Below are 24,114 nucleotides of genomic sequence, written 5' to 3' on the forward strand. Positions count from 1 at the left end.
TAGCAGGCAGATTTAGGTGGCCACTAGAGACTGAAGTGCTTGAAAACAAATAGGCTTTTATTCCAGAGAAAGATACAGTCCGCGCAGTAACTTTGTCCATAGGTGTACAAACAGCAACTCATAGTAATACAGGACCTGATTCAGATATGTATGTAAACCCGATGGTTTACGTGCACATACAATTATTGTGGGTCTGCTCACACAACCAGGACAGTTGTACAAAATGAGGGCATCATCCCCGTTTTGTAGACATGCCAAGCTTGAAAAAATCCCAGCTTTCCATGGGACGAAACCCGTTGACCCCTTAACTTATCTGCTGAAGAGACGGTGGGGGATTGTCCGGAGGAGCACTTGAGAGCAGCCGAACGAGAGCTATGTCAGCCGCACTGAATACTCATGCAATAGCCGAGACTCACAGCCGCAGTGGCTTTACAGTGTCTCTAACCCCCCGGTTCATCTTTGGAGTTTATTATTGCAGTGTCTGCATAGTGCCGCAGACTTCTCCACACTTCCGAGATATACACCTTCGGCGCCTGCACAGTGTAACCAGCATTTCCCCACTTTTGCCGCTTACCTTCTGACAAGAGGATATTGGATACATAATCCTGGAAAAGTCTAACAAGCGTGGCCACGCAGTGGGACAGTATAACAGTAAATTCCATCTATACTGACTTGCTCTTTTTGTCTCTAATTGAATATGTCCCACAGTTGCCGGGATGTACTAACAGTAGCGCTACTTACCGCCAGTCACTGCATCCCTACTGATCGCGTATGTACTAACATATGCAATCAGTACCGCAAAGAACAGCTCTTCCGATAATAGATGTCCTTTGCGAAACGCTTTTTACCGTGGACTTCCGGGTTTATGACCCGGGAGTCCATCTGCGCATGCGCAGACCAAGGGCGCTGAGAGGAGGGGGGGGTGGGTTCAATTTACCTGGGCCCGGGCTTCCAGAGGGGCCCAGGTCCGGTGCCGCCCCCACCCCTCCTCTTTCCCTCGCAGCAGCCCAGCACGCTGTGTGCTGGGATGCAGCGGGAGATTGCTCGCGGCTGTTAAGCAGCAGCCACAGCAATATTCTATGCCTGAGGGGGGAGCGATCACACTGATTGCGCCCCCCCCTGGCTTTGCGCAGGGCTGAGGGGCTCACAGCGCCCCCTCCCAGCTACGCAGCGCTGCAAACGGTTTCTTCTCTCAAGTTAGGTCACGCCCCCTCTTTACCTGGGCCCGGCGGTGCTCTCTACGGCCCTGGCGCAGACTGACGTGGCGGCTGCGGGGCATGCTGGGAGGGATCTGATCGGATTCCTCATACCAGCATGATGCGGTAGAAGCCCATAGGCTTCTATAGGGTAATGCCATCAAAAGCTACCGTTACCATCCGCATCGGAGAGTCGGCGGCCAGATGATGGTACATACGGAAAACAGGGTTTTTACCGCATTTTCCGTTTAGAACATCCCAGCCATTGTGAGGAGACGTGGAAAACATGTACTGTTTGGGGTCCTGAGGACCGAGTTTGAGAACCTGTGCTATAGAGGACTGTGTACATACTCTATGCTAGGGACGGATGAGGGCACCCCGGGCGAAGTTAAGCTGGTAACCATCAGTGCATATACTATTGTGGGTGGCGGGAGGGGGGGGGTCTGCCGTTCTGTTACATCCCAAAAAAACGGATATTTGGTCAGGGTGGGAAGGGGTGAAAATCATCTAACAGAGAGTTAAAAGGGGCGTTTCCCTCAAAGGTTTCAAAACAGCTAGTAAATGGGCGTGTCATTGTGGGGGCGTGTCATCCGGTACCGCTACTGAGCTTTCATGCTTCCCGGCACATCGATTCAGGAAAGTCCCCGGCTCTGCCTTATGATAGGCCGCAGTCATGCTGAAGACAGAGCGGATCCTACACCTGAAGACGCAGCGCGGCAGGACACTGAGAGCCGTGCGGGAACACTACCTGCGGGAGGACGTCAGCTGCGGCAGCCCGCTCTGCTCAGCCTGTCTGAGAGGTGACAATAACACAGCATTACCCAGTCACATGAGTAGTGTAGGCTCTGTGCTATAAGTATATATAGATTTTCTCCTCCACTGAGATGTGCGTCGTCTATACACTATATAAAATGCCCTGTGTGTTGCACAGAGTGCAGGGTAAAGTACTAACATACCCACGTGTTTAAGCACTAGGTAATGGTTTGCATTTCCTTTAGCTCTGCATGTTGGCAGATGATTGCACTTTGAGTTTGCCAGAAGGGAACTTGATCCTCTACTGTTATTTTCCTGTGTACATAAATGGTTGATGTCTAGATACTATTTGTTCCCATGTATTGACTTGGTAAATTGCACCCAAGAATGGAAAGCATCTTGCATGTTTACAATTAGGTCCTGTGTTTTGGTAATGACAGTATGCTCCTATGATGTATTCAGCTGCCTCACTGATACTTGACGAGGCTGAAGTTGGCTTCTTATTCGGCCAGCTTCTTATTCATTTCTTATTCATACTTGCACGTTTCTCTTAGGGACCTATGTATTAATGATTGCAATGCAATCTGGGCGGGGTGTTTACCCTGCAGCTAATTGATCGCAGTGCCCGATTCAGGTAGCTGCACTTAGTTTATCCCGTGCGCTAATTACCAGAGGCAGGATTTTTCCTTGCAGCCTCAGAAGCTGCGAGGAAAAATCAGTGTTAAAATGTAGACTCTGCTTTTTAACACGCATGGAGTGACTATTCCTCCTTATCTCCCTCCGGGGGCGATTCAAATGTTCTGCCGGCTGCTTTTTTTTTTTTTTTTTACAGATGCCCGACGGAGCAATTCAATTGTTGCTCTGTCAGGGCGCGATAGCCGCTGGCGCCGGCATTTCTGCAAGCACGCACTCAGGAGGGTGCGAGCAGAAATGTGTCTGAAATATCCTGGATAGGGCTCGCTAACCGCAGATAGCGCGCCCTAACCAGAAATTAAGACTTACACGGCCAAACCTCGTCAGATAGTCGGCGAAGAGGGCGATAATTAATGAGCGCCCAGAACAATTGAATAGCAAACTGGGCGCTCATTAATTATCACGCTCAAAAAAAATTTGAATCGCCCCCGGAGTGTCAAATCCCGCCTTACTACTTGTCTGTCTGACGGATGAATTTGGGATACCAGGAGAACGAGTCTTGCCCAATTGCATTCTGCCAACTGAAAAGGTTGGTGGAGTAGGAATAATGGTGTCAGGCTGTTTGTCCTGGGCCTCAATATTCCAGTTAAGGGAAAACGTAATGCTGCAGCATACAGTGACGTCCTACAGCATGGTGTAGTTCCAACCTGTTGTGACAATAGGTTGGGGAAGGCCCTATTTTGTTGCAGCATGCCAGTGCTCCTGTAAATTCCACCAACAACTGGTTTGGTGTGGAAGAATTTGGCTTACCTTCAGAGAGCCCTGACCTCAATCACATCAAACACATTTGTGATGAATTGGAACCAGCCAGGCCTTACCACCCATCAGTGCTCAACCTCACTAATGCTTTTATGGCTAGATGGATGCGAATACCCTGCAGCCATGTTCCAAAATCTAGTTGAAAGCCTTCTCAGTTGTTATAGTAGCAAAGCGGAGACCAACAACATGTCAATGCCCATGGTTTTGGAATGATCTGTTCAACAGTCAGATATGGGTAGGGATGGATATCAGAAGCTCAACATTGAATGGTTGGCAGGCTTCCAACACCAAATCATGCATTGTGATGGCTGGTTACCATCGGACCAGAACTGGGTGTCTGCAGCTGAATGAAATAAGTCAGCCATCACATGCCTTCTCTCCCGGGATGGCTGACTTATTTCATTCAGCTGCAGCATCTGATGGCACTCCAGACCCCCCCCCCCCCCCGGAAAGTAAGGAGATCTCCCAGCCGCCGCCACCCCCTGCATCGCCACGGACCCTCCCACCTTTCCATACATACAAGCCCGCAGCAGGGCGAGGGGGCGGTGACGTGATTCATGCTGAATGGTGTCATCGTGGACTCGCCCGTTTCACAATGCCATTAATCTAGGCATTATGAATAGGGCGGGGACGCAATTGCATGGACACGCCCAGCCCCCAATGCTACATAAATGCTGCACCATACCCCATTCTGTCACGCCATGCCCCCTCCCCCCCCGCAGCAGAAGCTTAGAAACCGACATTCAACTGAATGTTGGTAAGTATGCATCCGATGTAAAGTGTTCTCTGAAGGCTGGCAAACTTTAGAAACCGCTATTCGATGGAAAAGTAATTTCCGTTGAATCAGGAACATCGATGGTTGCCAACCATCAGTTTCTGATGTCTATCCCCACATAAGGATGTCCACATACAGTTGAATACATAGTGTATGTGTCACACAGAATGATGACTGATCATTTTGTGTCCCAATTTTGCCTGTTTTGTCCTAAATAATGACCGGTGAACAAATATATATTTCTGAACAAAAAAAAAAGTTTAAAAATGACATATATATATATATATATATATATATATATATTTATATATTTATATATTTATTTTGTGTGTTAAACCATCTGTAAATATATTCTGCACCAGTAAATGAGCAGAAAAGTTTATACTGTGTGGAAGGGGGTAATGTTGGGGTGTCTTTCTCTAAACTGATTCTACTTTTCCTAAAAGGTAATCCGTAATCCCCTGTTCATACTTCACTTTCTGTGTGCCTATCGATATCGCGTGCACCACTGTTTGTATCACTCAGTATGTTTTCTTATTATTGTCACACCGTATATGCAACTCTATCCAATAATTAAGGACATTAAAAGCCACAATACTTTCTCTTGTGCATCATGTTATTGCCTTTACATTATGGCATCGGTTTCATTCATTGCCCTGGAATGATTAACAATGTAAGTATTATTCAATTCTCAGAGTCATCTGTTAGTACTTAACTGATTTCTCTGTGCTCCTGTTAAGATGGTAAGCTTTTGTCTGAAGAGCTGACACACTATGTTGTCCCGGACTGCCAAGTGCTGCAAGATTACCAGGAGGTGCTGGAGTTCCCCGAGTTACGAGGCATCATCTTTATGCAGACGGCATGCCAAGCGTTACAGTATCAGCGAGGGCGCAGGTAAATTATCAGGTCATGTGGAATGTAGACAAAGTCTACCATTTCTTATGCCTTCAATTTAGCGTCACTGTTGTTTTTTCTTAATATACAGTATTATGTATCTTTAGGGTGTTAACACTCCAAATGAACATTCCGTTTACTTTTCTCACTAGAGACTAGTGCGCGGCAGTTTAATGCACGCATTTTGACATATCAGTGTTCATTTAACTCCTAACTAGCTAGTTTATATTTTCTCCCAATCTGATAAGGCGTGGGAAGCAAACAAGGATCTGCCAAGATGGGGGGTAAAACTTAAATCTTTATTCATCAATACTGTGTATACGGAATAAATTATTTAAAATTATCTTATTCAATCCAACAAAAACATATGCAAAACTCTATAGGTTGTATATTGTGTTGGCACCATTCAGCTAATGCTTTAAAAGATTGGTTTCCCAGACTAATTTCTATTTAATAAGCCTAATGCAGTTTATATCTGATGTGGAAAGAAAGTCGGACTGACTGAAACTAAGCATTGATCAATAAATAAATGAGCACATTAATGAAGTTCACAATTGGTTGAACATTATTCACGTTTTTTCCAGTTTTGTACTGAAGAAGCCCGGTTTGCTTTTTATAGTACTGATACACTTCACCCCCCAGGGCTGCTTCTGGAGTCACTCAGGATTCCTCTGCAAACATTCCCCTTGCAAACGCCTGCGTGATGGGAGAAGAAACACTCGGCACTGGGAATGAGTGTTACGTGTGAAAAGTGAACTGGAGACTAATACCCCTTTTCCACTGGCCAAAATACCCGGGTTATTGCAGTCTCAACCCAGATAGCGGGTCAGTGGAAAAGGGTCCTAGGAAAAAATGTGTTGATTGACCCGGCATTTCTTCCCAGGTCTCGAGCAGGGTTTTACGCGGGTAAAACCCTGGTCAGGCTCAGTGGAAACGGGTTACCCGGGTCTTCCGACCCGGGACCCGTTTCCTGCATGGTGATTGGCTGTCATTCGGGAGGCAGTCTGTGACAGCTGTCACCGGCGAGTGAGAGATTACAGCCTCCCCATATGGTCCGGACTGTTCCAGGTTTTTATCCCATCCCCACATCATACATGGAGGCTGTAATCTCTCCCTGCCAGGTTACAGCTGTAACAGACAGCCTCCCGAATGACAGGGGCCCCGGGAAATGGGGTAAATCCCGGGTCTGACCCGGGATTTTTGGTAGAAAAGGGGTATAATGTGACCTTCCAGTTGGGGCTCTGTGCTCTTATCAGTCAGGTTGCTGGAGATCTGGGGTATAACATAATACAAATGTAGATGAGATCTGCTCAGCTGGTTATACTTCCAGTCAATTAGAATGGAAGAAATCAATACTTAAATCAAATGGGAGTCTAAAATAAAATGGATCTGTCAATTGTGACATCTCTAGGAAATGAGCCACCTCAGACAATGAAAGGGGATTATTAATGGAGGCTGTTAGCCGTGCTGCAGATTGAGAGGCTGGGAAATATTACTACTGTAAGTATGAGAGTGTCCATTTAAATGTGTGAAATGGATCCTGTAATCCTTGGGGCATCATCATTGTCTTAGTCTATTCTGAGGAAGGAAGAGAATTTCTTTATAGATTTATTTTCATGCTAATTAACATGAGGAGGTTGAGTTTGAAAAAGCTAAGAACAGTCTTTTATAGATACAGAGCAATCCCAATGCTAGCTGAATTAAAATGTTATTCTATTTTAATTTTATGGTACTCTAGTTCTATCGTTAAAATATGTAAAATGGATTTTTCCTGAGGTGCCTTTTAATGGATCAAGTGATAATTTTTGTAATCAATCACCGTGTTTTGCTTGTCATAAAACCACCTGTAGCCCTCAGATCAAGAGAATGCTGGCAGCAGCACAGAGTATTTCAGGAAATGTATATTGTGGGAGATAGTTACCCACATGTGTGATACTTATTGAGGACAGGGCTGTGAATGAAAGAAGGTTCATACAACCAACTGTTTTTAGTTGGTACCATACTCCAATTAAACAGCAGAGTTTGTGAAGTGAAGATTGTAAGTTAGAAGTATTTTAGTCAAGGACCAACCCTTTGCATGGGCACTGGCATTAGGCATTGCCTAAAGGTAATCAGCACATAAATTGCAACATATAAAATGAGTAAGTCCATGTCATAATATCATTTCATTTATATAGTATTTGTTCTAGGTATGCACAGTGCGTCATATTTGATAATTAAGTAATTGATGTGGCTCCCTGTAGCATAAACTCTGCATCTCAAAAGTATAATTTACTGCCTCCTAGGAAACAACGTGCATTCAACACATTAAAGCACCCCTGCACTGGGAATGTACTGTCTGAGTCTACTGAAATAGTTTCCCAATTTCAGGAACACTTTGAAACCTTGTTTCGTTCCTCCCCTATTAATACCACAATTCAAAGCGCCCTTCTCACTGATTGAGGTGCTGTCAAAACTCATCTCAGAGCAAAGGGAAGCACTGCCGGATAGCATCACAATAGATGAAGTTAATATGACTATATCACTGCTCCCCCAAGGTCACTCTCTGGGCCCAGATGGACTCTCAGGAGAATATTATCGTATGTTACAACCACATATTACCCCGACACTGTTGGAATTATTCAAGGCGATACATGAAAATAATTCTCCTTATCCATCATTTAACGAAGTCTATATGACTCTTTTGCCTAAGTCTGACAAAGACCCGAGCTTGATATCTTCCTATAGACCCATTAGTCTTTTAAACGTTGATTTCAAGCTCTTGGCCAAAATCGTGGCTTTAAGGCTTCAAACAATTCTTCCCAATATAGTAACTGAACACCAGATAAGATTTGTTCAGGGACGTCATGCGGTGAAGGCCATATGGACGGCAGTAGCAGCAGGAGTGTCGTCGGGTGGTTCGTTCAGTGGTGAGAATATTCTTTTAAGTTTGGATGTTCTTAGAGCATTTGACATGGTTTTATGGCCACATTTATTTAAAATTTTGGAGGAGAGGGCTTTCGAGACAGGTTTTATCGACTTGGTTCGTTATTTCTATCTGAATCCCTCTACTTATTTGCTAATTAATGAAATAGTAGGACCCTGTTTATATTTGGAGAGGGGCAACCGCCAGGGTTGTCCCCTATACCCACTTTTATTTAATTTAGCGTTAGACCCCCTACTTAGAATTCTTCAAGACAGGCAGTCTTTTCAAGGCATCAAAATAGGTCAACAGGAGGTAAAAATCTCAGCATTCACTGATGATATCCTCCTTTACATTGGCAATCCTGAACAGTCTCTTTCCCTTATCTTAAATAGACTTAACCAATTTGGCTCAATATCTGGTCTTCATATTGATATGGACAAATCAGTTGCAATGTCGCTTACGGGCACTATCGGGTGTCCTAGATGGGCCTTTCAATTTTTTCTTCAATGGGCTAAATAACACATCCCTTATTTACGCATTATTTTACCACGTAATATAACTGATTTATATAGGTTTGAATATTAAAAAAGCTATAACAACGTTAGCCATGGATATCGGGGTGGGAGCATCTTCCACTGTCCTAGGGAGAGCCAAGCTCTTAAAAATGGTGGCTATTCCTAATTTAACATACCCTTTACAATCACTCCCAGTAGTTCTAACAAAAGCTGATCAACTTCAAATGAATACACTAATTTGTAGATTTATTTGGAAAGGGGGTCGAGCCAGAGTAGCCCTACGGAAACATCACCAGCCAAAGTCTAATGGGGGTATAAGCTTCCCAGATATTGTAACATATAACCATGCGACTCTTGCGAGATTGGCTGCTTCAAACCTCGAATTATACTAATATTTTATTAGAACAAAGCTTTTTAGAGGATTGCGAATTAATATGCTTTCTTCATCAACATGATCAGGAAATACAGGAATTGATAAAAATGAATCCACTGTTGTGGACGACCAGAAAATTGCGGCATAAAGCTGGTCTAAATGCATATTATTTCCTCCTTCTAACCCTAATCCATATACCAACTTTCTTGACTGCATGGCTGCTCATTCCTTCACCATGTGGCGATTGGCGGGCATTTCGAACATTGGACCATGGGGTTGTAGGTAGGAAGGCGTGGAGTTGGCACTGACTGAAATCTATAACTCTTACATGTTAGAGGTGCAGGCAGTCGAGTGTGGTCCTGGGTGGCGGGCGCATCTTGCCAGGTTTTCCTGTCGGTGGCTCCTGTCGGGAGAGCGCCAATTACAGACCTCCCGCAGGTGAGCGGGTTAGTCCAAGTGCTTTCCCCACAGAGGGGAGTAGCACTTGAAGGGAGAAGCCGTTGGGCTTGCTTCAGCATAGCGGGGGGAGGAGCCATCGGCTGCTGGTTCCCCCCGCTCTCCAGTGGCTATGTGCAACACTCCAGGAAGCTGCGTGGGATGCTTACAGCTTTATAGTGGGACAAGCCGGGCAGCATGGAGGAAGGACAGAGAAATCTCAGACTCCTTTTCCTCAGCAGGGTGCAGCTAAGTAGTTTTTCAACTCTGGGGAGTGTTGTATATTCTTTTCCACAAGTTATATTGTTGTGTATTCATTCTCTGTCTTTCTCTTTCTTTTTCTCCCCTGAGCTTCCTGCTGCGGCAGGGTAGCACTAAAGGGAAGGAGGGGGGCTCACATGACGGACAAAAAGTCCACAAAGGGCCATACCCCTACCAAAGCTTTATATTTTACATGTGCCCAGTGTCAGGTTAAACTACCATGTGGACAGCTGGATACAGGTGCTTTGTGCGTGGACAGTCAGGAGCCCACTTGTGCGCAGCTGGGGGGAGCCACTCCAGTTATGGAGGAACCCGCGTAGGCGCAGGTTATGAGCTGGTTACTCTTGGACTTGGTAATATTGCTTCGCCAGAGAGAGGAACTGGCTCAAGGAGCGCCAGCCCCTACTTTGCCATCCCCGCCCACAGTAGCGCGGGTCGGTTACCAGGACCCTCTGCTCCGTGGGTTCGTACCATGGAGCACTCGGATGCAGGCTTCGAGAAGGTTTCTTCCTCTATGGAACGCTTCTTCGAGGATCCTAAATTGCGCACTACGCATAAGCGTCCTCTACCATCCAGGGGCTTCTTGGAGGAAGATCCCGTGGAGGAGGGGGAACTCCAGATAGAGGAGGTTCTGCTCGAAGAGGAAGGTTCAGACTCCACGTCAAGTCAGGGCGTGGAGGATTTGATTATGACGCTACGACAGTCATTTGACTGCCTGAACCTTGACGCCTCGTGAAGGTGGAGGGGCCGTTTAAACGGAGGCATAAGAGTCTCATTTGCTTTCCGGCTTCTCAGGATCTTTCGGATCTTGTTGAAGAAGCCTGGAAGACCCCAGAGAAAAAGTATGCTACTCCTCGTAAGTTTGCAGCCCTGTATTCGTTTCCACAGGAGCAGGTCACTAGGTGGGAGCTGCCTCCGAGAGTGGATGCGGCCGTGGCTCGGTTAGCCAAGCACACGGCTTTGCCGGTCCAAGGGGCGGCATCCTTTAAGAATCCATTGGATAGGAAATTAGAAGGATGCCTCAGGAGTATCTTTATGGGTGCCGGGGTGGTTATTTGCCCATTATTGGCTTCTGCATAGGTCTCTCGAGCCATGCAGAAGTGGGCTGACAAATTAGTGGCAGGCCTTTCCGGGGACTTTTTCAGAGAGGAGTTACTGGAACTGGCGGAGCAGATTCGTGCGGCAGCAGACTGTGTGCGAGGCCGCACAAGATGGTGCGCAGATATCCTGTAGAGTCTCAGCTACGGCAGTCGCGGCGCGCAGGGCACTTTGGCTCCGCGCCTGGGAGGCAGACGCCAAGTCTAAACGCGCTTTAGAGGCTCTCCCCTTTTGCGGGGGTGTTCTGTTCGGCCCCGAGTTGGATATTATATCCCAAGCGACAGGTGGAAAAAGCACCTTCCTGCCTGTAGTGCCGCAGAAGGGCTCACAATTCCGTTCTTCCTTTCGAGGGGGGTTCCGGTTAGAGGGCAAACGGCCCGAGGGTGGTCTTTTCCCAGCAGAGGTTCGGCCCCACGGGCCATATTCTAGGGTGCATTCAGGCGCCCAGGAGCTAGGGCACCCGAGAAGCCGAATACCTGACAGTTCGGCCCTTCCGGTCGGAGGGCCGTCTCCTCCTTTTCCAAGAGCGATGGGTAGCTTCGGGAGCAGATGCCTGGGTGAGAGGCGTTGTCTCCCGAGGTTATGTGATCGACCTAAAGGGGCCACCGCCGCAGCGTTTCTACGGCATTGCCCAAGGATCCGGACAAAAGAAGAGCCTGGTGTAAGGCCATCGGTTCCTTCTCTTCCGAGGGGGTGATGGCTCCAGTTCCACAGTCTCAACAAAAACGGTGTTTTTACTCCAACCTGTTCCTGGTTCGAAAACCCAACTGCACTTATCGGCCAGTATTAAACTTACGAGTCTTGAATGCCAGCCTATAGGTTTATCGGTTTCGTATGGAATCACTCCCATCAGGCTCGCGACTGCTCCACGTGTCTGCACGAAGATCATGGCAATGGTGGCAAGTCTGCTACATTCCGAGTGGATAACAATCGTACCCTACTTAGATGATTTACTTGTGAAGGCATATTCGGCTGCCCAACTTCAGCTCCACCTGGATCACACGGTCCAGGTGTTACAGTATCGCGGGTGGATACTGAATCTCGAGACGAGTCAGATCATGCCGTGCCAACGTCTGATGTTCTTGGGGGTGATCTTCGATACAGCACAGCAAAGAGGTTTCTTGCCTGAGGCCAAAGCCCGGGCCCTCCAGGAATTGATCAGGAAAGTGCTGTCTGCTTCTCGGCCATCCGTCTGGCTGGGCATGAAGTTACTGGGTACGATGGTCTTTACCTTCGAGACCATCCAGTACGGCCGCTTCCATTCACGGATTCTCCACTGGGAGATTCTCCAGAATTGGATGGGCCGCTCGGACGACCTCTCCTCTCAATTGCTGATTCTGTCAGCACTCGTCAATCACTTCACTGGTGGTTGACTTCTCCAGGGTCGGTCCCTGGTTACTCCCAGCTGGATCAGTCACAACAGACGCAAGCCTCAGCGGTTGGGGTGCAGTGACGTAGACCCTCTGTCTCCAGGAGAGCTGGTTGGCATCAATAAATGTGATGGAGCTCCGGGACGTTTATCTGGCCCTGTGTGTAGATGCCATGACAGTTCCTTGGAACTTCCGTCTGGCCTACATTTTTCCTCCAATTCCCATGTTACCAAGGGTGCTCCGTCGAGTCAGAGAGCAGCAAGCGTCAGTAATCCTAGTGGCTCCAAACTGTTCGCGCCGGTCGTGGTTTGCCACGATTCTCAAACTAGCCGCAGCTCCAGGTTGGCATCTTCTGCTGCGTCCAGATCTCCATCAACAGGGGCCATTCAGTCACGAGGGCCTGCCTCAGCTGGCTTTAACGGCCTGGTTGTTGAAACCGAGCTCTTAAAGGGTAGGGGGATTTCCCCTTCAGTCATCGGTACCATGCTCCGAGCGCGGAAGCAGGTTTTGGCACAGAATTACCACAGGGTTTGGAAAGTTTATATTATGTGTGGTGAGCGGCGGAAAGTGCATACTGCCCAATTCCGCCTTCCAGGACTGTTAGCTTTTCTGCAGGGGGGTACGGAAGCCGGCTTGCGGCTTCAATCTTTTGAAGGTACAGGTCTCAGCTCTGTCAATTTATTTTCAATAGCGTCTGGCTTTCCTTCCAGAGGTGCAGACTTTTTTTACCGGGGGTTTTGCGAGTGCAGCCTTCGTTTCAGCCGCCAGTAGCGCCTTGGGATTTGCCCCTGGTTCTGTCGGCTCTGAAGCAAGCTCCGTTTGAGCCATTAGAATCTGTAGAACTTCGGTTTGTCACGTGGAAAGTGGTTTTTCTTATGGCCATTGCCTCGGCTCGGCGGGTCTCTGAGTTGGGAGCTTTGTCTTGCAAACCACCTTTTCTTATTTTCCATGAGGACAGGGCGGTCCTCAGGACAGGTTCTGTCTTTTCAGCCGAAAGTGGTTTCTTCTTTTCACTTGAACCAGAAAATAGTTTTTCCTGTTTTCTCACCTTCAAGGGACCAGGATGATCTTGTCTCACTGTTGGACGTAGTCCGGGCCCTACGGATTTACTTAGACAGAACTTCGGAATTACGTCGCACGGACTCTTTATTGGTCCTTTACAACACCAGCAAGCGTGGGCCAGCCACAAAGCAGACCATTGTAAGATGGCTCCGCTCAGTGATCTCTAGGGCTTATTTGGATGCGGGGCGTCCGGCACCAGCCAAGGTGTCTGCTCATTCCACTCTGGCTGTGGCGGCCTCCTGGTCGGTGCGTTATTGGGGCCTCAGCTGAACAAGTTTGTCGTGCAGCTAGCTGGTCCTCTGTCCACACGTTTGTGAGATTCTATAGGTTTCATATTTTTGCCTCCGGGGATGCCCACTTTGGGTGTACAGTTCTCCAGTCAGGCAACCTGAGCGTTCCCTCCCCTGGGGGCGGCTTTTGAACGTCCCATGGTCCAGTGTCCCCCAGCCCAGATGAAAGAGAAAAAAAGAAAATAGGATTTTTGGTACCTACCGTTGAATCCTTTTCTCTGAGTCAGGCTGGGGGACACTGCATTCCCTCCCTCACGCTCAGTCGTTTTGAGTATGAGTTATGATTTCGGTTCTGAATGACCGTCAGTGCGTTATTATTTTTCGGTATGACGGTGTCATTGAATATTGCTTCTCCTTACCAGGCACTTTTGAAGTTGTACTGAAGCAGGGGTTGCACCTACAACACCATGGTCCAGTGTCCCCCAGCCTGACTCGGAGAAAAGGATTCAACGGTAGGTACCAAAAATCCTATTTTCTGGTAAAGACTGGGACAACACGGTGGACACTCCTCTACCAAAACGTAGAGCAATATCGATCCATTACACTTTTTCTGAGAGATATAATAGACCATACTACAATCTATGGAGAAACAAGAATACAGCGCTGTAAATAGATGTATTACATTAATATTTAATAATTAAAAAACATAGACATTGAATTCAATCAATAAAACGGTCATCCAATCCACCATAATCTCTAGTCCATGAGTGCTCCGGACCAAATAAAAGTCCCATAAATTGGTGCTCAAATGCTGTGTATTCCAAGCCAGATAATTACCAAGTCCAATGTCCATTTATGATTGAGGGGTCCTAATTAGCAGTGGCGGAGAAGCGCTGCAGTCGGTGAACGTCTGTCCGAACACCATCGGCCATTGCATTAGCATAAAGACCCTGTTGCGCCGCAGTAAAAGACGTAGTCGCGGCTGCAATAGCGTGCACCTCTGAATAGGGCCTATTATATATTACTGTGTTTTGCTAGTGATAACATTGATGAAGGGGTTAACATATTTAATAAAGGCAAAGGGAGTCCGTTCCAACATTTAAATTTCTCATGCTGGGCCAGAGACACACAAACACAATTAACATTCATTACACACTCCACAGACAGGGCTTTATCCAAAGTGGCCATAGGAATGATAAATATGCACTTTATCTCTGCAACAAATTTGATTTGTGTAACGATTTCCGTTCAAATATGGCTATCAGTGAGGCTCACAGCTCTCCCATCTTATGAAGGCTGATGGACAGTATCCAGTCCCAGGGACGTGCTGTGTGAATCCTGTACTGCTTTATTGAGCTGTGGTTTCTCGGTCTATTCATTTAGTTTTTAGCACATTTTCTAATTGATTGAAAGATTAATAAAATGCTTTTTACACCTATGGTAATATTTGGAAAGGAGAATGCTGAAATATAGTTGACCTCCATCAGCTTCCCTTTCTGAGTGTTCCATGATGGAGTCAGAAAGAACCGCAGTAATATCATTTCCACTATCACTGCTAATATCACTAGATCCTGCTGGATTAATGGACTCCATTCATGTGACCACCACTGTCTATATAGGATATATACAGTCAGGTCCATAAATATTGGGACATTGACAGAATTTTCATATTTTGGCCTCTATTCACCACCACAATGGCTTTGAAATGAAACAAACAAGATATGATTTAACTGCAGACTTTCAGATTTAATTTGAGGGTAATTACATCCAAATCAGGTGAACGGTGTAGAAATGACAACGGTTTCTATATGTGCCTCCCACTTTTTAAGGGGCCAAAAGTAATGGGACAAACTTATCAATCCTAAATCTAACTTTCACTTTTTAATACTTTGTTGTAAATCCTTTGCCGGCAATTACAGCCTGAAGTCTGGAACGCATAGACATCACCAAACACTGGGTTTCATCCCTGGTGATGCTCTGCCAGGCCTCTACTGCAAATGTCTTCAGTTCTTGCTTGTTCTTGGGGCATTTTCCCTTCAGTTTTGTCTTCATCAAGTGAAATGCATGCTCAATCGGAATTAGGTCAGGGGATTGACTTGGCCATTGCATAACATTCCACTTTTTAGCCTTAAAAAACTCTTTGGTTGCTTTTGCAGTATGCTTCGGGTCATTGTCCATCTGCACTGTGAAGCGCCGTCCAATGATTTCCGAAGTATTTGACTGAATGTGAGCATATAATATTGTTCGAAACACTTCAGAATTCATTCTGCTGCTTTTGTCAGCAGTCACATCATCAATAAATACAAGGGAACCAGTTCAATTGGCAGCCATACATGCCCACGCCATGACACTACCACCATCATGCTTCACTGATGAGGTGGTATGTTTTGGATCATGAGCAGTTCCTTTCCTTCTCTTCTCTTCCCATCACTCTGGTTCAAGTTGATCTTTGTCTCATCTGTCCATAGGATGTTGTTCCAGAACTGTAATGGCTTTTTTAGATGTTGTTTGGCAAACTCTAATCTGGTCTTCCTGTTTTGTGGCTCACCAATGGTTTGCATCTTGTGGTGAACCCTCTATATTCACTCTTGTGAAGTCTTCTCTTGATTGTTGACTTTGACACATATACATCTACCTCCTGGAGAGTGTTCTTGATTTGGCCAACTGTTGTGAAGGGGTTTTTCTTCACCAAGGAAATAATTATTTTGTCATCCACCACAGTTGTTTTCCGTGGTCTTCCGGGTCTTTTGGTGTTGCTGAGCTCTCCGGTGCGTTCTTTCTTTTTAAGAATGTTCCAAACAGTTGATTTGGCCACACCTAATGTTTTTGCTATCTCTCTGATGGGTTTGTTTTGATTTTTCAGCCTAATGATGGCTTGCTTCACTGATAGTGACAGCTCTTTGGATCTTATATTGAGAGTCGACAGCAACTGATTCCAAATGCAAATGTCACACCTAGAATCAACTCCAGACATTTTACCTGCTTAATGGTAATGAAATAACGAGGGAATAGTTCACACCTGTCCATGAAATAGCTTTTGAGTTGATAGTCCCATTACTTTTGGTCCCTTAAAAAGTGGGAGGCACATATTGAAACTGTTGTAATTCCTACACCGTTCACCCGATTTGGATGTAATTACCCTCAAATGAAATCTGAAAGTCTGCAGTTAAAGCACATCTTGTTTGTTTCATTTCAAAACCATTGAGGTGGTGAATAGAGGCCAAAATAAGAAAAATCTGTCAATGTCCCAATATTTATGGACCTGACTGTATATATCGGTGACATGCTGTGAGGTCAATGGCTGTGGAGGCACACATGGAGATGGGTCTGAGTGCTGGGAACCTGTTTCACCCTCTACTCACTGTAACTCTCCACTCACTACACTAAGCTTTAGGGTCCATTGATTCTCGTATCTGCAGAAGACAGTGTTGCTGCTGAGCTTTGATCTCTAAACACTGCAGTGCACTTCCTGGTCACATGACACATCCAAGGCGTCCATCTGTGCTCAAGGCCCCCCCCCATATACTCGGAGGCATGCCTGTATTATCTCTCTTTCTGTGCAGCTCACCGTCCGTGGTGTGACCCCCACCCCCAGCACTAAAAGGTTTGTCTGACTGTACAGAAGCAGTGCTGGGCTGTTGCCGCCTCATCTCTCGTCACCTAGTCTTGTGGAACCAGATAATTCTCTTGAATGCTTGGAAAGAGAGACAATTGACGGGTTAACTACAAAAAAAATCACCAGGCCCAGATGGCTTAACTACTGAGTTATCTGATGTCTTGGCCCCACATTTTGTGGAGGTGTTTAATAGAAGCCATGAGATTATCTGCCCTTTTCTTACTGTCCAAAGGAAAAGACCCAGCCCATATTGAGAACTGGCGCCCCATAACCCTTCTTAATATGGACAGAAATATTCTGGCGATAAGAGGCTGAAGGAATTTTCCGAGCTGTTGCTTTCCGCTTCTCAGCACTGTACGGTGAAGGGCCGAAGTACGTTTAGTGCTGTCCTAGGTGTCCGGGAGGTCATTGAGCGGTGTATGGCTGAGAAGAGGGGCAAGTATTTGCTGCCGTTGGATCAATCCAAGGCTTTTGACCGAGTCTGCCATGAGTACTTATGGACTTTACTGGAAAGGTATGGAATCTCAGTAAAGGTGGTTAATTGGCTTCGTATTTTATACAAGAAGGCCGAAAGCTTCCCACTTGTAAATGGTTGGGTAGGGCCTACTTTCTTGGTAGACTCTGGTGTCCGTCAGGGGTGCCCCCTGAGCCCCCTTCTATATGTTTGTGCAATAGATCCTTTTATTAGAAGGGTCAAGAGTGGTATGGTGGAGTGGGGTGCAGCTGGCCCTAGAGCTGCCATTGAGGGTGGTAGCCTATGCTGATGACGTCACTATGTTTCGGTCATCCATGGCAGAGGCAAGTGAGGTGGACCAACTGATCAGAGACTATTCTGGAGCTTCGGGCTCCATTGTAAATCAGAACATGTGTGAAGTTTTCTGGATGGGGGAGGCAGGTGAAGAAATTTGCGTCCCAGACAAGCCTCCCCATGGCTATCCACCAGATAAAAATTTTAGGCATCCAATTTGATCAAGGCGACTAAGTCAGTGCAAACTGGGATAAAAAGGTGGAGGATGCAACTAAGAAAATATAGAGCTGGAGTGGGTGGAAGTTCACTAAGAAGGAAAGGGTTGACTTGTGCAAAACCTACTTGATCCCAATGTTTTTGTACGCCAGCTATGTATGATTCTTGCCACAATCAATGTGGTTCAGGATATTTTCTGTGTTTTTTCTTTTTAGTGTGGGGAAACAGAATGAACATGGTGAAGAGAGGTATAACCTTCAAGCCAAGAGCAGAGGGGGGGGGGACTGGATATGTTGAACCCCATAATGCTTTTAGAGACAACTTTTCAAAAGATGATTATTGGTGGCATCTATTTAGAGACCCCTCCACCCCACCCCCCCGCGCCCCCCCCTCCCTCGGTGGGTAGATGGTTTCAGGGGAAGGGTGTCCCCTTTCTTTGGAGCATGGTTAGATGGAGGCCAAGTGAAAAGTGCCCCAGCAAGGAGAGGCTACCTCCCGATCTATGTGGTTCAGTGCCTGAGGGTAATAGGACGATAGGGTTTGGAGGTGGGGGATATAAGAGTTCTCGATAGGAAGGAGTTGGGGAAGAGGGTCTTACAAACTCACTTCCATGTCCCATTCGCTCTGAGGGATTGCCCGGGGGATGTATGTTCGGAGGGATTATCTCTAATTAATTAACTCTCAGAGGATCCCTTTGAAATTTAAAGACATTGCCTGGCTCTCATTCCAAGGGAGACATTACGTTAGAGGGAACCTGAAGTTTAGAAGTTCTGATCGTGGTTTTCCACGGGAGGAATGTCTAGGAGAGGAAGAGACCATGGACCACTTCTTTCTTCGGTGTCCTTTTTAATGTGGGGGTTTATAAAGCAGTGTCCAGCGCCTTAGGTATACCTTGTCTTTCGGGGCTGAGTTACCCGGAATGGGCTTATGAAGTATTTAAATGGTATGGGGCTTTGAGTTGAGCACTAACTTTCTAGTTATCTTAGCAGTTAGGTATCACGTATGGAATGCACAGTGTCGGGTATCATTGAGAGGTAAAGTCCTTCCCTGCAGAGAGGTGGTGGGCCTAATTCTGCACGAGGTGAGATTGATAAGGAAGTTGGAGAGGGGGAGGTTAGATGCAGTCAGCTGGTCCTAATTATAGCACCAGCTGAAACCCCCTTAGTGAGTGGTGTATGATTTCCTCCTTCTCAAATTTAATGGCTAACTGTCTTTTCACATTTTTCTCGTAGAAAAAAATGTAATGCTTTTTGGTTTAGAATGGCTTTGCATACATTTTTAGAGCTATAATTATCCTCTAGTCCCTTTTCTTTTTTTTTTTCATTATTGTCTGTTTTCTTTTGTCTTGTTATAGAAGTAGGGTGTATGGGTATGAATGAGTGAGAGAATGGGAGTGTATGGGGGAATGCATGGTGGTGGAGGGAGTGTATGGAGGCATGGAAGAGTGTGGAAATAGAAAGGGGAGAGAAACGGGGACGGGTCGAAAAAGTTTAACGTAAAGGGCAAAGATATAGATTATGTTGAGGGTTACATTAATTTATTTTGTTTATGTTGAATTGAAGTTTGGTTAGAGTGAATAAAACTCAAAGGAAAATTGTTTACTTTTCTGTTATGTTTCTGGAAAGTTGGAATGTAAATATTTATTTATTCTATTTTATGTAAAAAAAATGTATGCCTCCCCTGACTGCATGTCACGTGTGTGTATGCATGCATACATACATACATACATACATACATACATACATACATACAGTATACGACAGAATGTCCGGCTCTCCCTGTAGATTACAGTAATGTGCCGGGTGCCCGCACAAAGATAGTTGAATACATACACAAATGGATGCAGCACTCCTAGCGACTTGTAAAAAATAACACTCTAAAGTGGCATGCAGTTGAGTAACGTTTCAGTTCTCTTTATTATAGCCTGCTGAAAGTGTTATAATAAAGAGCACTGAAACGTTGCTGAACTACATGCTGCTTTAGAGTGTTGTTATTTACAAGTCGCTAGGAGTGCTGCATATATAATAATTTTTTTTTTTATACTAGCTGAAGTATTATAATAATATTAATAATTATTACTACTACTACTACTACTACTATCATTTATTTATATGGCGCCACAAGTGTTCCACAGCGCCTTACAAAGTACATAAACAAATAGGTTGTCCAGTGACTTACAGTACAATACAATACAGGACAAGGACATGGATAATATACATTGCTACATTAGCGACCATAACACCCAGATAAGCAACAGAGCGTAAGCAGCCAAGTGTTAGGTGCCCTAGTGGGGAGTAAGGAGAAGCACAAGAGGGTAGAGCACCCTGTTCGTAAGAGCTTACAGTCTAAAGGGAAGGGGCAGACAAACAGGTGTGACACAGATGGGATAGGCAGGAAGGAAGGAATACTGTATGTAGCAGCAAGTTAAGATGAGAGCTGGAAGGCATTGATGAAGTGGGTCTTGAGAGCCCATTTGAAGGATTGTGGAGAGTCTGAAGGGAAGAGGGAGAAAGTTCCAAAGGTGGGGAGCAGCGCGGACCCGGCGAGGTCCGACCGGGACCGCACCCACTCCATTAGCCGTCTAAGATCAATTGCTACCCCTCTGTGAAGTTTTCATCCAGTGGAAGTTCCTAGAACAGGCTCCCCAGGTCAAAGTTCTGCCCAGTATACACCAACAGGAGGTCCGACCAGGACCCTAATACTCCTAAAACCTGTCCAGGATCCGACTGGACCACCTCGCATTGGTTCCATGCCAACTCTACTGAACAAAATAACTCAGAATGTAACTATAGATATATAGATAGATAGATCGTGTACACGTATTATTATTATCCTTTATTTATATGGCGCCACAAGGGTTCCGCAGCGCCTTACATAGTACATAAACATAGTGCACAAACATAGTACATAGACATAGTACATAGACAGTTGAGCAGAACAAGAAAACAGTGTCATACAGTTTAAGACAATGCAATACAAGTACATGGTATATAAACACTGCTGCAACAGAAGCAGGATGGCAAAAGTCACGGGTTAGGTGCTTTTGAGTATAGAGCAGATAATATAAGTAAACAAAGGATAAGCACAAGAGGAAAGAGGGCCCTGCTCGTGAGAGCTTACATTCTAGAGGGGATGGGCAAATAGACAGGGGTGACACGGATGGGGTAGAAAGTGAGCATGGACAGAGGGTTAGGATGACAGATGGGTGGATTCCTATTTTACAGTATGTGTGGAAGTCATTTGAATTAAGATTTATGCCACTGACATTCTACTTTAAGAGGCAGTTTTTGTAGGTGTCTGTGGAAAGCCATGGCTGTTATATCAGTTTACGTGAAGTCTGACGGGTAGCTGAAGCCACTTCGTGAAGGGCTATTTAGAGAGTTTGGTTAACGTATAAACCAGCAGTCTCAAGTAAATGTAGAAATTGGTAAAAGTAGTTATTGTAAAGAGATGTTCAGATGTAAAATAATAAGTTGTGATCAAGTGTGAATTCTATAAGGCACATTTATTGATTTGGAGGGTGATGGGAGACATGTGAGGTTTGCAGGATATATATTCCATAGTAACATAGTAACATTCCATACTATGCAAAGAGATGGAACAGACCATCCACCATAACTTTCAAAGCATAGTAGCCATGTAGTGTAGTCTGCAAGCAACATTCTTGCCACAGGGAATAAAAATGTACTTATTAGTGAGAGACGTACTAGAACATCAAACAGAGGTCAGGCCCGACGGCTGTTTTGGTGCTGGCGTGCACTGTCCTCATGATAGTTATTAATGTAGTTAATCTGAGTTCACTTGGTTAACTACATTAATAACTAACAATAAGATATTTTTTATTCCCATTATTTCTAGGCAGTATAAGAAGCTGCGTTCCCTGCTTCGTGATGCCCGCCATGATTGCATCTTTTTCCCAAATGAGTTCCAGCATTACGCCTATCTCCCACGCCAGATGGGGGAGTCTGTGGAAGACTGGCAGACAAGGTATTCTTCTCACTGCTTATCCAGGCATAGAACTTCCTCATTCTTACTGCAGTAGTACAGTGTCACCCATATATCATACTAGTGTTGCTGACTTGCAATGTGATTTGTGTTTGTCCCTCTGGTGTCTGCAGGTGTATTTACAACTCCTGCGTCTGGTACTATCAGCACTGTCGGGCTATGGTCCCTGTCATTATGGTGACCGAGAACACAGAGGCAATAAGGAGATACAGCAATGAAACTGAAGGTGTTTATGTTTTATCATTTAAGGTCAGTGTGCAGCAAGAATTACATTTAGGGAGGAGCGTTGTGGGGTTAGTCATGTAGAGTATTCAAAAATTATTATATACATTTGTAAGGTGCTGCGGAACCCTTGTGGCACCATATAAATAAAGGAGAATAATCATAATAATTTTAATAGTAGTGTGGTGTTTTGTGTGTCCCACTTTGATATGAAGTTATAGATTTCCCAGTTTTTATTTCACTTTTTGCTTACTTTGAGAAGTAGTTAAATAAATTCAACTTTACTTTGTTTTATAACATGAACAAGGATTATATTTGTCTTTCAACAATTCAGATTAGCAGGCAGCAGTTCTCTTATGCTGGGTACACACTGGCAGATATATTGGTCGATCAATTGATCCGCCAATATATCTTGTGTGCGTCGGCCAGTGTGTACCAATATGTCTGTGAACGACCATATACTATATTGCATGTACATATACAAACCATACCAAAAACACCCCTTACCCCCCATTTTCATATTGCTCACCGAAAGCCCATACTCCCAGCAGTTTACTTCCCCCTCCCACATACTAAACCAAAAACGCCCCTTACCCCTCCTCCCAACATACCAACCCACACTCCCAGTGGTTTTCAACATATAAACGTCCCCCTGCTTTCTCTTACTTATCCCCAGTAAGTTTGCAATACTCCATCGCAGAGACCAGCATGAAAAACTCCAAATATCCGGGTTATACCAGAGAGAGCTGCAACTTTCCTGCCTCCTCAGTGACCGCAGCGTCCCATGCAGTCAGTGGAGTGGGGAGTGGGAAACCACCCCCAGATGCACCCTGCATCCAGTCAGGGGGGCAGAGTGGGTAATCAGTCTCTTCACACCTTACTCTGCTGATTGGCTGGACTCGTTGGCCCTGGCTGTCATCAGCTGCCCCATTTCTGCGAGACACACTAGTCGTTAAGTCGCGACACACACTTTGAGAACCGCTGCTCTAGGACACAGACCACAGACATGAAGCAGTCGGTTGTTCATACTGTAGTACAGAATGAGTCATTTGCACACAATTTGTGGCACTGGCTGTCTCTCTAAAGCTGGGAACACACCTAGTTGACCAGGCAATGCGGTGATATGAAGTAGCAGTATATTGCATCACCATACAAACTGCATGATCCACTGTACGACAGTGCGATATATCATTGCATATCTAATGTAACTATACCGCATCGTCCCATCTAATGTGCAGCACAGCCGATGAGAAGTGCGACCACCCAATTTGTGGTACGATGAATTGGGTGGGTTTCAGGGTATGATGGTCGTTCTGATCGGTTGTGGACAATATATTGGACAATTTATTGCATAGTGTGTTCCCAGCTATACAGTCATACAGTATAAAACATGATTGAAGGGACATATGATATATTGTAGAGGGACTTTGAGTGTACATGACATATCATCAGAGTGATGGCTTTATAATTCTATAGAATAGAATGTATACAGCAACCATGGATTTTGTCTGCAATGAAATCATAATGACAGTTTCGGGATTGGATTCTGCTCTATATTCATTTAATTTAGCACCAGTATAAGGAGGGGTGAGCAGTATTCCATGGCCAAACTAACTGCTCGGTAATAAGGGGTGGTGCACTCCCAGATGCCAGTATTAATAAGTAAGAGAAATAGGAGTATCCCAACAGAGGCATTCTGTTCCTTTATGTCTATCTGCTAAAGCATTAAACTTCAGTCCAAATAACATTCATGCAAAATATTAAAAGATGGCAAAGCTAATGTGTTTCTACAAAGTAAGGGCTTGTTACACCTGGTGTAATAATACATGTGAATGACACTGGTAGGCTAAGATTATCCACAGGGAATATAGTGGTCTATATATCAAGCAGTGAAAAGTGTGGAGAATTGAACCAGTGGAGAAGTTGCCCATAACAACCAATCAGCATTGAAGTAGCATTTATCAAGTAGTCTATAAAATAATAGGTAG

The 24,114-nt window shown here is 45.3% G+C and overlaps 1 protein-coding gene across 1 annotated transcript in view; it reads left to right on the top strand.

Annotated features, from left to right (window-relative positions):
- The first annotated feature begins 1,764 nt into the window (after positions 1–1,764).
- DIS3L (DIS3 like exosome 3'-5' exoribonuclease) overlaps positions 1,765–24,114 on the top strand; it is an 86,129-nt gene continuing 63,779 nt past the window's right edge. Inside the window, exons 1-4 of the mRNA XM_088452757.1 lie at positions 1,765–1,996; positions 4,917–5,070; positions 21,758–21,886; positions 22,018–22,153. Of these exons, the coding sequence (XP_088308883.1) occupies positions 1,870–1,996; positions 4,917–5,070; positions 21,758–21,886; positions 22,018–22,153 (546 nt within the window). The 5' untranslated portion in view covers positions 1,765–1,869. The remainder of the gene's footprint in view (positions 1,997–4,916; positions 5,071–21,757; positions 21,887–22,017; positions 22,154–24,114) is intronic.

The sequence above is a fragment of the Taudactylus pleione genome, unplaced genomic scaffold (genome assembly GCF_031769625.1).
Source record: "Taudactylus pleione unplaced genomic scaffold, aTauple2 ptg000556l, whole genome shotgun sequence".
NCBI classification, from domain to species: domain Eukaryota; kingdom Metazoa; phylum Chordata; class Amphibia; order Anura; family Myobatrachidae; genus Taudactylus; species Taudactylus pleione.